This window comes from Cebus imitator, unplaced genomic scaffold (assembly GCF_001604975.1).
Source record: "Cebus imitator isolate Cc_AM_T3 unplaced genomic scaffold, Cebus_imitator-1.0 Scaffold241, whole genome shotgun sequence".
Taxonomy (NCBI): Eukaryota; Metazoa; Chordata; class Mammalia; order Primates; family Cebidae; genus Cebus; species Cebus imitator.
The window spans coordinates 1429040-1441422 of NW_016107556.1; the positions used below are offsets into that span (position 1 = coordinate 1429040).

Consider the following 12383-nt stretch of genomic DNA (forward strand, 5'->3'; position numbering starts at 1 on the left):
TAAACATTTCTTTTTCCAAAAGAAAAATTCACAGACACAAAGTCCACATTAGATAAAGCATATAGTTTTCCTGAACTCCTTCACAGGCCTGGGAGAACTCATACATTCTTCTGTGACCACCAGCTTGGCAGTGAGCAGCCTAGAGGGACTGAGGGAGCTCCTCTTAAGTGGTTGTCCCAGGTATACACACTTACCCCTTTACCAAACCGTTTCCCCTTTGTCCTATAATCAATTCTTGATGTCTTCTATTTTTTTCTAGCCTATTAGAAGAAGCAAATGTTTCTGAACTCTTCCTTGTCCAGCTTTGATGATTACAAATTCTTTGTTTCTACAGCAGCAAAAGTACTTACATCTTTCCTTGCAAACAATATTTTATACATATATTAAATGTTTGTTTACTTTTATACATGACATTGACACTATATATCTGTCTTCATCAGCAAATATCCATGGATTTAGGCTCTGATTGTCACTTATTTGATATAATACATTTAGCATATAATTTGCTGAATTTCAAGCAATAAATGTTGCTGATGCCTGATAAAAAGCATGTATAATAAAAACATATTCTGATAGAATACTATACATAACAGTCTGATGAATTATCAGTTTGTTAACATATGTATTCAGTACCTCTTGACCTTTCTGATCCAAACAAGTTTGTGCATTTGCCAATTCTTGATCTCGAAGATCTAATCGTGTCTCCAAAGCCCGCATCTTTCTTTCCCAATCCAATTTTTTGTTGCTTACCATGATGTCAATTTGTTCCATTAATTCCTGAAGCTCGGCCTCACAAGGAGAAGTTCTGGCAATTGTAGGAAAGTAAAATACATTTTAAAGTGGTGAAAGGTGAGGGCAAAAAAAATTACTATATTGCTCTGTATGGCTTGATCATTATTTCCTGAAATTGTTCAATTATTTAAATGGGAATAATTCAAAAGCTGAAGGTTAATTTTTAAAATTAATACTCAAAGCCAATTTCAGAGCTAACAGTGTATACATACTTTTTTAAAAATAACATTTTTTAGAGTAGACTAATTCTGAAGAATATGCTAATTATGAAAAATCATAAGACTTAGCTTTAGGATCAATGCTCTTTCATATAGATACAGGTGTACTTATGTCTATCATAACTTCAAAAGTTTTGACAGAAGCAAACTAGGATATGAGACGTGTCTGTTAAGGATAGAAGAGCAAGCCTGGACTAGTTAGGACCAGATTCAAGGGTACCAACTGGGCTATAGTGCTGCTCCTCAAGGAGAGGAATTTGGCATGATATGGCCGGTGTCTGTTTCTAAGGAATTTAATCAGGCAGTGATATGGTTTGGCAGTGTTCCCCACCAAAATCTCAACTTAAATTGTATCTCCCAGAATTCCCATGTTATGGGAGGAACCCGGAGGAGGTAACTGAATCATGGGAGCTGGTCTTTCCTGTGCTATTCTCATGATAGTGAATAAGTCTCACAATATCTGATGAGTTTATTAGGGGTTTCCACTTTTGCTTCTTCCTAATTTTCTCTTGCCTCCATCAAGTAAGAAGTGCCTTTTGGCTCCCATCATGATTCTGAGGCCTCCCCAGCCATGTGGAACTGTAAGTCCAATTAAACTTCTTCTTCCTAGCCTCAGGTATGTCTTTATCAGCAGCATGAAAACAGACTAATACAGTAAATTGGTACCAGTAGAGTGGGGTGTTGCTGAAAAGATACCTGAAAATGTGGAAGCAACTTTGGAACTAGGTAACAAGCAAGAGTTTAGAGGGCTCAGAAGAAGATAGAAAAATTTGGGAAAGTTTGGAATCTCCTAGAGACTTGCTGAATGGCTTTGACAAAAATGCTGATAGATTTGGCAAAGTTTGGAGTCTCCTAGAGACTTGCTGAATGGCTTTGACAAAAATGCTGATAGTGATATGAACAATAAGGTCCAGGCTGAGGTGGTCTCAGATGGAGATGAGGAACTTGTTGGGAACTGTTGCAAAGGTGACTCTTGTTATGTTTTATAAAAGAGACTGGTGGCATTTTGCCACTCCCCTAGAGATTTGTGGAACTTTGAACTTGAGAGAGATGAATTAGGGTGTCTAGCAGAAGAAACTTAGGGTATCTGGCAAAGCATTCAAGAGGTTACTTGGGTGCTGTTAAAGACATTCAGTTATAAAAGGGAAACAGCATAAAGTTCAGAAAATTTGCAGCCTGATGATGCAGTAGAAAAGAAAACTCCATTTTTTGAGGGGAAATTCAAGCTGGCTCCAGAAATTTGCCTAAGTAGCAAGGAGCCTAAGGTTAAGCCCCATGACCATGGGGAAAATGTCCCCAGGACTTGTTAGAGACCTTCACAGCAGCCCCTCCCATCACAGGCCCAGAGGCCCAGGAGGAAAATGTGGTTTCATGGGCCAGGCACAGGGTCCCCGTTCTGTGTGCAGCCTAGAGACTTGATGCCCTGTCTCCCAGCTGCTCCAGCCATGGCTGTAAGGAGCCAATGTAGAGCTTGGGCTGTGACTTCAGAGGGTGGAAGCCCCAAGCCTTGGCAGCTTTCACGTGCTGTTGAGCTTCCAGGTGCACAGAAGTCAAGAATTGAAGTTTGGGAACTTCTGCATAGATTTCACAAGACATATTGAAATGGATGCCCAGGCAGAAGTTTGCTGCAGGGGCGGGGCCCTCATGGAGAACCTCTGCTAGTGAAGTGCTGAAGGGAAATTTGGGGTGGTAGTCCCCACACAGGATCCCTACTGAGATACTGCCTATTGGAGATGTGAGAAGAGGGCCATTGTTCTCCAGACCCCAGAATGGTAGATCCACCACCAACTTGCACTGTGGTAATTGAATCATGGGGGGCTGGTCTTTCCCATGCTGTTCTCTTGATAGTGAACAAGTCTCATGAGATCTGATGGGTTTATCAGGGGTTTCTGCGTTTGCCTCTTCCTCATTTTCTCTTGCCTCTGCCCTGTAAGAAGTATCTTTCACCTCCCACTGTGATTCTGAGGCCTTCCCAGCCATATGGAACTGTAATTTCAACTAAACCTCTTTTTCTTCCCAGTCTCAGGTACATCTTTATCAGCAGCATGAAAACAAACTAATACAGGCAGGTATGGGGAGATACTGAAGTATTTAGACAGTGAGGTTACTATTAGTCATATACATAGTAATATCTTGGGTCTAGCAGGGTCTATTGCGTTTCAAACAAAATGCTTAGTATAACAGCTAAGATTATAGCAACTGTTGTTAAGAAGACAGATTGGTAACGGCTCTCACTACAGAGTTCTTTTTCAAAGAAGCTGAAGCATTCTCTAGGGAGCTGGCATAAGTCCAGTCACTCAGACTGGATAAGAAGGTAGATATTGAGGCCTTAGACTTCAGCCTAAGGAACATACAGATGCCCACATTAGAAAAGCAAGTTATTTCAGCATTCATTTAATGGTGGTAATGAGGCTTCTAATGTATTTGTGTAGCTGGGAGGAGGCTATGAGAAAGAGGCAGGTGCAGCATGACAGCATTTCCTCCATTTAGTCTTACCAAATCAGAATTTTAGAGCTAATTAAGAATAATTTAGCGTTTTGATAAAACTCAAGCTCAGAGAGGCCCAAGGTCACACAGCTAATTAGTGGAAGAGCCAGAACTAGATATGAGGCAGCTGCTTCCCATTTAATGTGTCTTCCTGTATACCACACAGCAAAATACATGGTGTTTTGAATAAGAATATGCTTGAAAAATACAGTACAAATTCATTCCATTGCAATAAAGTTAGAAACAGGTATTAAAATCCAAAGAATTTAGAATTTCCAGACTCATTTTCTAAGATATCCAGAGTCAACCCAAACAGAAGATGTTTCTTTGGTTTATTCAATTCAATATTCACCAGTTTTGACATCAGAGAGGTTTTAAGTACAAAGTGCCATTCTGAAATCTTCTCCTAGCATTTCTGGAGGAATGTTAGGCTCAGAGGCTTTCAATTTTTACTTAAAACCTAAAACAAATCTGACAAAAGGATGTATACTAGTTCCTCTATAAATAACTTGATTGAATTTTAAGACTGAATTTTACTTGGAATTATAATGTAGGGGGAAAGAATAGAACTATGGGCTGGTGTTTTCTCACCATTTTTCTTCTTCATGACAACATATATCACCCTGTATTTTAAGTATATTTTGTGTATTCTTTCCCTTCTGAAGAAAAAAGGACTATGTCAATGTAAGCTCTAGGAAAAAAGAACTATATTAGTCTGGTTCATCATCATCTCACCAGAGCAGATGTTCAAATAATCTCTGAAGAATGAATGAGTTCCTTTAATTGCTAACTTTGACATGTAAGAATGTACCATGCTAAGAAAGTTAAAATACAGGCTTAAAGTAGAGTGTAGACATAATGTAATCTACTCAATCAATATTGCTCAATGAATGAATGGTTTATTTCCTGTTATGACTATGCTATGCAAAAGTCAGAATGTTAGACTCTCTTAATATATATATTTATATATAATTTATATATTTATATGAATTAAATATATAACTATATAGTTTTTAAATAATAAATTAAATAATAAATTTTATATAATTTACATAATTAAATATATAATTAAATTAATATATTTATATATAATTTATACATTTAAATATATAAACATATTTATTAAAATTTACATAAAATACATATTTATATATTATATATATAAATATGCAATAAAAAATATACATATATATATTTTTTTGAGATAGAGTCTCACTCTGTTGACAGGCTGGAGTGCAGTAGCATGATCTTGGCTCACTGCAACCTCCACCTCCCAGGTTCAAATGATTTTCCTGCTTCAGCCTCCTGAGTAGCTGGAACTATAGGAATGTGACACCATATCTGGCTAATTTTTTTTTTTGTATTTTTAGTAGAGACAGGGTTTCATCACATGTTGGCCAGGCTGGTCTCAAACTCCTGACGTCAGGTGATCCACACACCTCGGCCTCCCAAAGTGCTAGAGTTACAGGCGTGAGCCACTGCACCTGGCCCCTCTACAAATATTTCTTAAAAGAATCATCTATCATACACTACTGATCAGATTCCGCAGGTCTAGGACAGAGCCTAAGGTTCTGCATAGGTAACAAAAGTATCAAGTGATTCTGATGCATGCCAAAGTTTGTGACCTCTTTTTCAATATCACTAAAAAGAGGTTATCCAGCCTAGGTCTAAATTCTCCCCTTAACAGGTAACCACTATCTGAGATTGTATCTAGACAGTAATGTGTTTTAGAAAGATCTTTTTTGTATTGAAGAACTTTTCCATCCATTGGTCCTAATTTGATCGCATTGATTCCACTGAGACCATTCAGGACAAATGCCGTTTCAACACAGTAGTCATTAAAGTGCTTGAATATAGTCATTGGTGTGTCAAATACAGTTTTAAGTGTACTTCCAGTCGTCTTTTGTTAGTGTTTAATATTAGAGTCTGAATATACAAATGGGAAACAATCAGACCACAAGACAGTAGACTATGACCCATAATTTCTGCAACAACATCACCAGTCCAGAAAGCTAAGCCACAAAATCTGCAATTGTCCCATAATGGTCAGGGCTTGATCACTGACTGCCAGCTTCCCTAATTTCTGTTGCCACTTCCAACTCAGGACAAACTAGAGAAAGCCAAATATACGCCTCAAAACAATCCCCTAAGCTACCCCAGTTTTAGTTATTCCGCCTCCAGCCTCTACATGCCAACACCCTCCAATGAGGGCACATCTGAAGCATTCTTCCTTTTTTTACCATAAAGCTTTTCCACTCCTCTGCCTCCCTTTGAGTCTCTGCCAAATGCAAGTGATAGTGGGTGAATCCCTTGGTATAGCAAGCTCTGAATAAATAAATAACTTCAGTTGTTTTCATTTGGGTGGTCTTTATTTATTTCCACAAATATTTTTATTTCCTTCTTTCTCCTAGAGATTTTTTCTTCCCCACTCTATGCTCGCTATCCAGTATACAGCCTGAAAAATACAAGAGGCTTAATACACACTTGCTGAATGAAAAAAAAAAAATGAATGACTATGGTAAGATTTTCAGACCCTTCATAATTCTAACTCTTCTTTGATCAAGTTTTTTTGGTCAGTTTCATACTGGAAATGTACCATTTGGAACTTAAACATAATACCACAGATGTGGTCTAATCAGCTCAGAGGGGGTCTCACAGATCCTTTGGTTTAGGTGCCATATATTTTTATTTAACCAGATGGAGATCACATTAGTTAAATTTGGGAGTGGAAAGAGTAAAGCAGTGATATCACATTGTTTCAAGGTGGGTTTATTCTTGTCTGAAAATCTTATTTCTTTTGAAAGAAAGACTGGAGAAAATGAAAATGCAAGCTTGGTTTGAGATGCCTGTTATATGTCCAAGTGAAGACGTTTGTTATATTTCCAAGTGAAGCTGCCAAATTTACAAGAAAAAAACAAGCCCATCAAAAAGTGGGCAAAGGATATGAACAGACACTTCTCAAAAGAAGACATACATGCAGCTAACAAACATATGAAAAAAGGCTCAACATTACTTATTGTTAGAGAAATGTAAATTAAAACCATAATGAGATGCCATCTCATGCCAGTCGGAATGGGCATTATTAAAAAGTAAAAAAATAACAGAAGCTGGCGAGGTTGCAGAGAAAAAGAAACATTTTATACACTGTTTATAGGAGTATAAATTAGTTCAATCATTGTGCAAGTCAGTGTGGTGATTCTTGAAAGACCTAAAAACAAAAATTCCATTCAACCCATAAATCCCATTGCTGGTTATATACCAAAGGAATACAAACTGTTCTGTCTTAAAGACACATGCAAACGTTATGTTCATTGTAGCACTATTCACAATAGCAAAGACATGGAATCAACCTAAATGCCCATCAGTGGTAGATGGAATAAAGGAAATGTGGTTCATATATACCATGAGATAGTATGCAGCCATAAAGAGAACAAGATCATGTCCTTTGTAGCTACATGGATGGAGCGTGAGGCCATTATCCTTAGCAGACCAACGTAGGAAAAGAAAAGCAAATATTGCATGTTTATCACTTGTAAGTGGGAGCTGAATGATGAGAAGACATGGATGCACAGAGGGGAACAACAGACATTCAAGCCTATCAGAAGATGGAGGATGGGAGAAGAGAAAGCATCAGGAAAAATAACTAATGGGTCCCATGCTTAGTATATAGGTGATAAAATAATCTGTACAACAAACCCCCATGACACAAGTTTACTTATACAACAAACCTCAACATGTACCTTTGAACTTAAAAAGTTAAAAAAAAAAAAAAGAAAACTATAGCATTTAGGGATTTTTTATATCCATTTTCACATTGGCAAGACATGCCATCTTGACTTTTGGAGGTGTTTTATCAACTTCCAAATCAATGTGCATATTTTCTAAAATATTTAAGCCATCATAAAATATTTGGATAATTTAAAAAATAAACACAGCATGAGAAAAATTTTACCATTTAAACAAAGGAGTAAATTTAGTATGTGAGATATCTAAATAGAAATGAGTCTGGAGCCTGGAAGAGGGTATTTAAAAGCAAATATGGAAGTCATCATGAAGAAAGAAGGAAAGGAGGGAGGAATTAGGGAGAAAGAAGTATAGAGAGAACAGAAAGGAGACTATGTCATGAAACATGGAATAATCTAAGAAAATGCGTTTCCAAAGGCTGGTGAGTGATAGTTAGGTCTTAACTTTTTCAAAATCTTTTACTGAAACTCATTCAAAAATATATTACATACTTATTTGTCTGAGTTAATAGGCTATAATAAATACAATTTAACTTTTCATGGTGGCTCACAGACCCTATTCTGCACACTGAATACTATATCACACCTAAGACAGAGACAAGGCCAGATGGGGAGATCGCCCAGAAGAAGTCCTAGAGCTCACTTTCAGACACGTCTGTGGTGTCAGTCTGCTCCTTAGTCAACTGTCCTAAACACCGAAATGAAAGATTTATTATTTTACGGCTTTTAGATCATAGTTTCATGAAAAATCTTATTCAAAATTAATTATTGAATCATAGATAAAAACAGTTTTTCCTCAAGCACTTTTCTTGTCATCCAAAAATCGTCATTAGTGTTTACTAATTTAGCAGCATTAAAATGTCTATTTTTATTACATAATTGAGATGGTAGCTCACATTCAGTCCATTCTTTTCTCTCATTTGCAATAAGTTTAATGTTGAGACATGGATAAGGCATAAACCTCATTATTCTAAAAAATAGTGCTTAAATGTACTCATAAAGGCCTTGTTCTAAAGGCTTCATCATAGTCATAAAAAGAAGACATTTATAGAAATAAAGAAATAAGGTACAGTGCCATAGCCTCCAAGTCCCTACCAATTGTTTTTTCAGAATTATAGGCTCATATAAATTTAAAGTCTCATTTTTTATGTTCTAAAAAGAGCAGAAGATCTATTAAAATATTTCTATTACAGATAAACTTTTTCTGTCATAACTTCTCACATTCTGAGTAACCTCTTGGACTGCAGATTGAAGGAGAAGAGAAGACGACAACAGCAAAATATTAGCGGCACTAACCTCTTTCTTCGACGTGATCTTTACATTTATCTAAAAATGCAAATAGTTTCACTCTCCTCATAAAGTTGTGTATCTTAATTCTTATGACATATCGACACACTTAAACGTATGATGGAATTAATAGTAAACAAATGTTTATCTACACATGTGTTACTGGGTTCTGTACGCCAGTCTCTAGGTTCCATTAAAATTCCTTCTTGCTAGAAGGTCTATTTGAAGAGTGATTGCAGTGTTAGTATATTTGAGGATAGTTATTTTACCCTTTTTCTATTAAACCTGGGGCTGGCTGTTTCACTGGATCCCACAGGGAAGAATTAGGCGTACATTGATAAAATCTGTTTTCTATTACTACACAACATTTTAATAAATATACTGCTTCCAGAATGTCAGAAATTTCAATGAACCTCATTGTTACATAGGCTGGCTCTAATAACTTCTAAATGTGTATGTGCAGCTTAAGCATCTGAGCCGAAGACATCTATATCCAACCACCTATTCAACACTGACATTTCCAGAGGACGGCTAGAGGCATCTTAAACTTCCCATGTTCAAAACAGAGTACTAGACTCTCTGTACCACAACCCTGACCCTACTCCAGTCCATTCCATCTCTTTAACTGCCACCACTGCTACCAGTTGCTCAAGATAAAAACCCTTCATGATCCTAGATTTGTGCTCCCCTCAAACCCCACGGCAACAGTAAGTCCTACTGGCACTACTTCCAGTATACATCCTAAATTCTGACTACTTCTCACCATAAACAGTGATAAACCTTGGTCCGAGCCATCCTTATTGATTTGCTCCTACTTGCCTACACTGTATCTATCCTTCCTTTGTTCCATACTAACGGAACTTGGATATTCTTCAGAGGGGAAATGCAACCAGCTAAAGAATCAGCCACATTTCCCAGTCTGCCTTGAAGCAAGGCATGGACATGTAACAAAATCTGTCCAGTGAAATATAAGTGGAAGTTGCCAAAAGGCCATTTAAAAGAGGGCTACAGCAGATACTGTGGGTATCCTACACATCCCTGATGGTGACCACTTAAGGACTCATGCCTGGTTTTTTGTGTATAAAACTTTCATTCCTTTGCCTCAGTGCATTCTCTTGCTGCTAGAGTCCTCCTCTTTGCTGCCTGTGACAGGTCAGAAGTGACAGAGAATTAAAGCCCTCCCTTGGAGCAGCTTTGACAATGACTGCAGTTATTGGTGTATAAATACTCACGTTTTCCTTGGCTGGGAGAGCTCTTGGAGGGTGTGACTTGTGGTGGGTTCCAGAGATTCCCCGTCAGGATTTGACTCAGTCACCCACAGTGGTAGCTGGTAACCTGCCTTTCCGGTTTCACTTCCTATTCCCATATGAAGTAGGCTGAAAAATTGTCCCCAAAGATAATCAGGCCCTAATCCTGTAAACTGTAAATGTTACTTAATTTGGAAAAAAGGGTCTTCACACAAGTTAAGAATCTTGAGATGGAGAGATTATCCTAAATTATTTCCATGGGCCCTAGGAGAGAAGCAGTGGGAGATTTGACACACAGAGAAAAAGAGGAGATGAGGACGAAGTAAAGAAAGATCTGAAGATGCTGGCCTTGAAGGTTGGAGTCCACATGTCAAGGAACGCAGGCAGTCACCATAAGTTTGAAGAGACAAGGAAAACCCTTGATCCTCTAGAGGGGGGCAATCCTATCAACACTTTTATTTTAGCCCAGCAATACTGATTTTGGGCTTCTGGCCTTTTAACCTGCGAGTGAATAAATTTTGGTTGCTTTAGGCCACCAAATTTATGGCGATTTGCTACAGTAACCATAGGAAACTAATAAACCACATCTTTAAGAGACAGGTCTCATTCTGTCACCCAGGCTAGCTCAGAGTGGAGCAATCATAGGTCGCTGCAGCCTAGAACTCCTGCACTTTTAACAACAGTTGCTATAATCCTGTTATACTAAGCATTTTGTTTGAAACTCAGCAGACCCTCCTAGACCCAAGATATTACTATATATATGACTAATAGTAACCTCACTATCTAAATACTTACAGTATCACCCCATACCTACCTGTATCAGTTTCTTTTCATGCAGCTGATAAAGACATACCTGAGACTGGGAAGAAAAAGAGGTTTAATTGAACTTAAAATTCCACATGGCTGGGGAGGCCTCAGAATCATGGTGGGAGGTGAAAGGCACTTCTTACATGACAGAGGCAAGAGAAAATGAGGGAGAAGCTCAAGTGATCCCTCCGCCTCAGCCTCCTGAGTAGCTGAGACTACAGGTGTGTGCCATCACACTCAGATAATTTTTTTTTTTTTTTTTGTAGAGACAGGGTCTTGTTATAATGCCAAGTCTGGTCTCAAACTCCTGGTGCCAAGTGATCCTCCTGCCTTGGCCTTCCAAAGCACTGGGATTCCAGGCGTAAGCCACCACACCCAGACTACACTGTATCTTCATATCCCAAATAAACAATGTGTATCCAAATACTTATCTCAGAACTGGCTTCTCTAGGAACCCAAAATAAGAATGCTCATACACTCTGTTGTTTTTAACCCACTGCCTTTTCTCCGCTTCCTTCTTGGAAGGCAGATGTGACGTTGCGGATATTTCAGCTATCTTGTAACCATAAGGTGACCACAAACAGCTGTATGCAACTGTATATGCAGGCAGCTTCACTTGGACATATAACAAACATCTTCACTTGGACATATAACAGGCATCTCAAATCAAGCTTGCATTTTCTCCAACATTCCTTATTTAATAAATGACAATTTTGTCCCTTCCAGCTGTTAGGCCAAAAGTCTTTGGACCACCCTTTCTTCATCATCTTCTCACACACTCCATATCCAATCCAGGATCTATAACATTGTCAGCTCTCTCATGAAAACAAACCCATTTGTCACCATGTCTATGTCTATTAACCTGATCCACTGTCATCTCTCACAGCTTAGCTTGTCTGGCTTTTCCACCTTAACCCTCCTATGGTCTATTCTTCCCATAGCAACTAGAACAAGGCTTTTAAAATATTAAGTCAGAAAATGTCACTCTTTTGCTCACAGTCCTCCAGTGACTTCTCATTCTACACAGTGAAATCTGAAGGCTTGACTAAAGTCTGCAAGTCCCTTCAGGACTTGGAGCTATTTGCCTTTCGGAGGTCATCTCCTACAACTTTCCCCCTTGCTTCCTCCTCTCTAACTGGCCTCTTTCCTGTTCCTTGAAGACATCAATCGTGTTCCTGTCACAGATGCTTTGCTTTGCTGATTCCTCTATCTTGAATGCTGTTCCCCCAGATATCCAGATGTGTACATCTCTCACTTTTTTAGGTCTTTCTTCAAATGTCACCTAACCAGATTTACTCTGTAACTCTCCATTCTCACAACCTGCTTACCTTTTCTTCATTGTGATTATTACGACCCCCCAACATAATATAGACTTATGTGTTTGCTATAATCTGTTTCCCTCCAGTAGATTGTAAGCTCCAATGAGGTCTCTAATACCATTGTAGAGCCACAGTATCTAAACTTCCCACCTCCAGAAAAATAGGAACCTTAATCTCCTTGGATATTATATTATGAACTTCTGGTTTTTATTTTAATTTTGTTCTTTAACAGACTTCTTCTGACAATGCTCCAGCAGGGGAATGGAATGCCACCTCATTACTGCTGGAGAGTGGTGGAAGTTCAGGTTCTTGACTTGGCCTCTGCTGCCATTTGGAGGGAGGAACTCCTCATTACTTCTGGGTGGGGGTGACAGTTCAGGCCCCCAGTAGCTCTGTGCTGATACCACCTTGGCTGGGAGGGGTAGAGATGCCTCATTACTCTATCCCACATGGCCTCCTCTGACACTGTGTGAAGTGGGTTCC

General features: G+C 38.5%; 1 protein-coding gene across 3 annotated transcripts in view; it reads right to left on the reverse strand.

Moving 5' to 3' along the window:
- The window catches only part of DEUP1 (deuterosome assembly protein 1), a 93671-nt gene that overhangs the window by 70290 nt on the left and 10998 nt on the right, over window positions 1-12383 (reverse strand). For 2 of the 3 annotated variants that reach the window (XM_037727840.1, XM_017498429.2), the window contains exons 3-4: window positions 9760-9903; window positions 634-805 (exon numbers count right to left, since the gene is read on the reverse strand). In XM_037727840.1, the coding sequence (XP_037583768.1) occupies window positions 634-805; window positions 9760-9903 (316 nt within the window). The remainder of the gene's footprint in view (window positions 1-633; window positions 806-9759; window positions 9904-12383) is intronic. The other variant, XM_017498430.2, reaches the window with a different exon arrangement.